The sequence below is a fragment of the Rhinoderma darwinii genome, unplaced genomic scaffold (genome assembly GCF_050947455.1).
Source record: "Rhinoderma darwinii isolate aRhiDar2 unplaced genomic scaffold, aRhiDar2.hap1 Scaffold_714, whole genome shotgun sequence".
Taxonomy (NCBI): Eukaryota; Metazoa; Chordata; class Amphibia; order Anura; family Rhinodermatidae; genus Rhinoderma; species Rhinoderma darwinii.
Genome location: NW_027464275.1, coordinates 11,054 through 16,279, shown reverse-complemented (window position 1 = coordinate 16,279; position 5,226 = coordinate 11,054). Strand labels below are relative to the sequence as shown.

Below are 5,226 nucleotides of genomic sequence, written 5' to 3'. Positions count from 1 at the left end.
AAAAATAACTGGCCCCTGTTGGCAACTTTTCTCTTTCGTCAATCTCTAAAGCCGGGGAAATGTCGCACAGTCGCCCGGTGTAGACACATTTTTTCGTAAAGAATAAAGCGTCGGATAATTGTACCCAGTGATGGCGGAATATGTATCAAAAGTCAAGATCCGACGACCACAAATCCTGAAAACTGTGATATTATTCGTAAAAACAAGAGGATCTAATTGTCAAAGCAAAATAAATTGTCTCAGACCGCGGTATGTATATGGCGCAAGTATAAGCCTCATTATAAACAGGAACTTGGGGGTTCTGAACTATTAAAGAAAATGATAATAATCATCAATAATAACAGGTCAATAAATATAATATAACAACAAATAATTTCTACCCTAGTACCCAATACTAGGAGCATAAATAATATAATACTCTCAGCAATTAGCAAGATCTCGTGTGATATAATCTGTCTGCCACTAATTAATGTTATATTCTCTCCTAAATAATTATATTATACCAAGAATAACATCATATATATATATATATATATATATATATATATATATATATATATATATATATATATATATATATATATATATATATATATATATATTATAATAATAAAATGATGATGTTAATAATAATAGTGATAATAATATATCCATTTGCTGTCACAGGGAGATAAGCCCTCACTGGGTAAATGTCGCAATTCTCAGTTAATACTATCACACAGTCACGTCCCTGGCGCAGCTCCTGCCCACAGAAGGATAAAGAGTGGATTTTGCCTCCGAACCCCGATTTTGGGGGCAGTAATATTCGGATGAGTTTGTTTCATATAGAAATGGTGAAAATCTCAGTGTCCGGGTTCATCCTGCAGCTGCCAGGAATTCTCCTCTCACTCCACAGTTTAGTTTCAGCTCCAAAAATAAACATTGTGGAAAAAGCTCTCAGATATTTTACAGCTTTTCACATTTTCTGTGGCTAAGAGTAAATAACCTCACACTAAACTATCAATAAATGACCCAAAAATGACCACAAGGGAGGGGGAAACGCTAAATCTTAATATTTAAAGTAAAATAAAATGTATCACATGGAAATGGAGCATTATACACATATTATAAATGACACCCGCACTGCCTGACAGTCCCGACAACCCCCGACAACCCTGCATCCACACGCCCCTCCCATAAATAAAACGCGTATTTGACCATACAGAAGCTGTAACCAACAAGGATTTATTTCAGGTAATAATAAGACACAAAAAGACAACAACAATAAACCACAAAGATAATAATAAGAAGGGAAGAGACATCGCAGGAGCAAAGGGGGAAGGATCAACCCAGTAAGAGAAATATAAAATAAATTATAAATTTATTATAATCTGTAATAAAACGAGACACAACAAGGTCTACACGTGGCTGCAGATTATTATATACAGGGCGGGGGCGGAAAGTGACAAGACAAAACCTCAGCAACAATGTAACAACAGAACAGCAACAATGTAACAACAGAAGAATCCAGTGACCTCAACTTTAAATATTAATATAAAGGACTCTTAAAACAGGAGACCCCCAGGAGACACATTGAACAGCCCCTTATAATCTACTGCCCCTTATAATCGAATGCCTCTTAGAATTTATTCTGTAGATTAGAACAATATTTGGGCAAATCTAACATTTCGCATTTAATTTCCTTGCATTGACATTTTACATTTTCTTTCCATTTTTTTCAAGTAATTCTGCGTTGTCTGGACTTCTAGGACGCAATTTCACGAGTATTACATTTTGCAACAGTCTTTGTTGGGGGAGGAGATGCCCTCATGATTGGCACCTGGGCTCAGGATTGCCATCTGGAATGCAGTCTGCTTATAATAATGTCCTGGAGGGGCAGTGGGGTCAGTATTTAGTGCAATCATAAGAGTATGGGCTGCTATGACGGTATATGGAGGGGGTGGATCTATAAGGGATCTGACAGCTGGCATTACTGCTCACCTGATGCTCCCCCAGGGCAGAGCCCTCAATGCCCAGGCGGTGGGAAGTGAACATCTCTCTAACATTGGGGAATGTCTGTTGCTGGGGGGGAAAGCTGTGCCCAGAGAGGTGATTGAGCTCCGCACTGTGGTTCAGGTACCAGGAAGGGGTCTGCCCTGATGCCCCTCCTTGCTGCTGGTGGTGGCTTGAGGTCAGGACAGTCTCCTGGGTGGAGTTCAGGCTCATGGAGTTCAGTGGAGACGTTGTCCCGTTGTGGTGGTCAGTCCCAACCTCGTCCAGTGTGGGGGGCACACACATATGTCCTGACCTGTCACTTGTATACAGGCTCATTGCCCTCATGCTACACTGGTAGCCCCCACCACTATCCATGGCTTGTGTGCAGGCCTGGCTGTAGATGGAGGGCTGGCTTTGGCCATAGGTGATGGGCAGGGAGGGCACCATACTCGTTCTACAAGGAACAGGGCTCAGCTCCCCATGAGGGGAAGTTCTTAGGGTCATGATGTTCTCCACGCTGAAGCCCGAGAGTCCATTGCTGGAGGGGTGGTGGTCAGGGATGGAGCTCTCTGTGGACACAGATGGGGTGGAGGCCACACTCCTGGGACTGTCCTGCATGGCACTGCCACCATCAGGGCTCATGTTCTCCACCTTGGTGATGACTGGCAGTTCAGGGGACTCGCTCTTGATGATGACCTTCTTGTGGTCATGTTGGGCCTCCTTGGGCAGATCCATGCTGGGGCTCTGGAGTTTGCTTTGCTCCTTTTGGTGTCTGTCCTCCTTGTCTTTACTGACATCCTTCTTCTTGAACCTCCTTCTCCTCCTCAGGAAGCTGCCATTCTCGAACATGTTGTAGGAGTCTGGGTCCAGGGTCCAGTAGGAGCCCTTCCCTGGCTTCTTGTCGTCCCTGGGCACCTTGACAAAACACTCATTGAGGGACAGGTTGTGCCTGATGGAGTTCTGCCAGCCCTGCTTGTTCTCCCGGTAGAAGGGAAATCGATCCATGATGAACTGGTAGATGCCATTGAGGGTGATCTTCTTCTCAGGGGCATTCTGGATTGCCATGGTTATCAGGGCAATGTAGCTGTAGGGGGGTTTTACCAAATCTTTGGGCGCTGAGGGCTGATGGTGATGGTGGTGGTAAGGTCCATAAGACCTGTTCATGCCTGCAGTGTACTGTTCATGCCCGGGGTAAACACTCATTGGGGTAGTCATGGTGCCATAGCTGCCAGCTGTCCTGTAGTAGTTCTGCTCACTCAGGTAGGGCACAACCCCCAGGGCGTTGTGTTCAGCCACAGAGTAACGAGCCTGCATCATTGATGCCCGGACAGGGGACCAGGACTGGGCACCAGAATCCAGCAGGACAGGGGGGGAGAGCTAGGTTATTCCAGGGTCCAGCAGGGCAGAAGTGGGCACCAGAATCCAACAGAGCGAGCAGCAGAACGGGCAGCAGAACTGGGCACCAGGATCCAGAAGGCAAAGCTGAGAACGGCACCAGGATCCAACGGGACAGGCTGAGGGGAACGGCACCAGGATCCAGCAGGACAGGCAGAGAAGACCTGGGCTCCACAATCCAGAGGGCAGGAGATATAGAAGAGCCCGGGCTCAGCTCATGACCATCCTCTCCAGCGGCTCCAGTGCTCCCGGCTCTCTGCTCCGACTCCTCCGCTCTGCTAAAACTTTCCAATTTTTTTTTCTGTGAGTTGAAGCTTTTACTTTCAGAAGACCACGCCCCCTTCCTCAACTTCTAACCAATCAGGAGTCAACAGGGGATCACAGCAGCCAATCAGCTCGGAGGCGATGTTCTCCAGGATTTCAGCTCAAAGTTTTCTAGTTTTTTTTTTCTTGATTTCTCCAAATAAAGGAGGAAACTAAAAGGTGTAAACCTGAAGACACCAAAATCCAGAACGTAAACACAACACAGATACCCCTGCTATATACCATACTAACATTGTATCTCTGGAACATTGGAACATATATATACTGCATTATAACGTGTTAACACTGTATCTCTATGTAACATTGTATCACTACATTATACCATGCTAATACTGTATGTCTTTCACATTGTATCTCCGGACCATTGTATTTCTGTAACATTGTATCCCTGGAATGTAACATTTATATCACTGCTTTGTAACACGGTGTATCTCTATAATATTGTAACAATGTATCATTTCATGAGAACATACTAAAAGTGAGTCTCTATAACATTTATATCACTGCATTGTAACCCAGTAACATTGTATCTTTATAATATTGTAACATTTATATCCCTGCATTATTACTTAACACCTCACCTCTATATCATAGACAATACATCTCTGCTATGAGGGCCATTAGCTGTTTGTTTCTGTACATTGTAGCATCAGGTCATTAATTGATACACCTTCTCGTATATTTATATGATCAGATGAGACCCCTGGAATATGAACCGTGTGAATTATGCGTGATAGTTTATATTTTCACAGTCACCTGTTTTATTATAATATATTACATTACATGACCGATATTTCAGTCTGGAATATTTCTCTTCACTTTCACAGATGTCGCACATTTGTTTTAGGAATAAACCGCTGCGCCGTTTCCTTCTCAGTCATGATGATTATTAACGTTTTATATGGATTCTCTGCGGCAACTTGATATAATCTCCCAGCGATCTGTTCAGGGTCATTCACAATAATGGAACAACTTTTATTTACACGTAATGTGATGAAGAGAACAGCAGGAGGATCCCCATCATCATCATCATCATCACCCCCATCATCATCACCACCATCATCATCAGTACAGATAGCGATAGATCGACAGTCTGCAGCCTGTGCCTCTCCAGATATTTTGACTATAACCCCCTGCGAGCACATGCTGGGAGTTGTAGTTTCTAGTTGGAGATCGCTGTAATTTATTATTTTATTATTCATAATTCGGCCAGAACTTTATGAACTTTTGTTTGTTATTATTTATTTTGTTATCGTTTTATTTTTTGATCATCGGACTTTCTCCCCGGCTTCAGTCTCTACATGACAGCGGTAATCTCTTCCACATGTGTGTGCATTGTGCTCATTACAGGTAACCGGATCCCTGGGTTTATTTAATGTAACACTTGTGTTTTCACACGGCAGGATTTGGGGGGTCGGTGGTCTCTGGATTTAGGATGAAGAGTTCACGGTGACAGGAATGAGTCTTCAGCCCCGCAGGACACAACCTGCACTGATACATTGTTACAGGAGCCTCTATAATAATATTAACCCC

The 5,226-nt window shown here is 43.5% G+C and overlaps 1 protein-coding gene across 1 annotated transcript; it reads right to left on the bottom strand.

Moving 5' to 3' along the window:
* Positions 1 to 1,252: 1,252 nt before the first annotated feature.
* FOXC2 (forkhead box C2) lies at positions 1,253 to 3,638 on the bottom strand. Its single transcript, XM_075849245.1, has one exon. It carries the CDS (start codon positions 3,289 to 3,291, stop codon positions 1,885 to 1,887), a length of 1,407 nt encoding a protein of 468 aa, XP_075705360.1. The 5' UTR covers positions 3,292 to 3,638; the 3' UTR covers positions 1,253 to 1,884.
* Between the last annotated feature and the right edge of the window lie 1,588 nt (positions 3,639 to 5,226).

Excerpts from the sequence above, each read along its gene's own strand:
- FOXC2 (XM_075849245.1), bottom strand. The coding sequence starts at position 3,291 with ATGATGCAGGCTCGTTACTCTGTGGCTGAACACAACGCCCTGGGGGTT.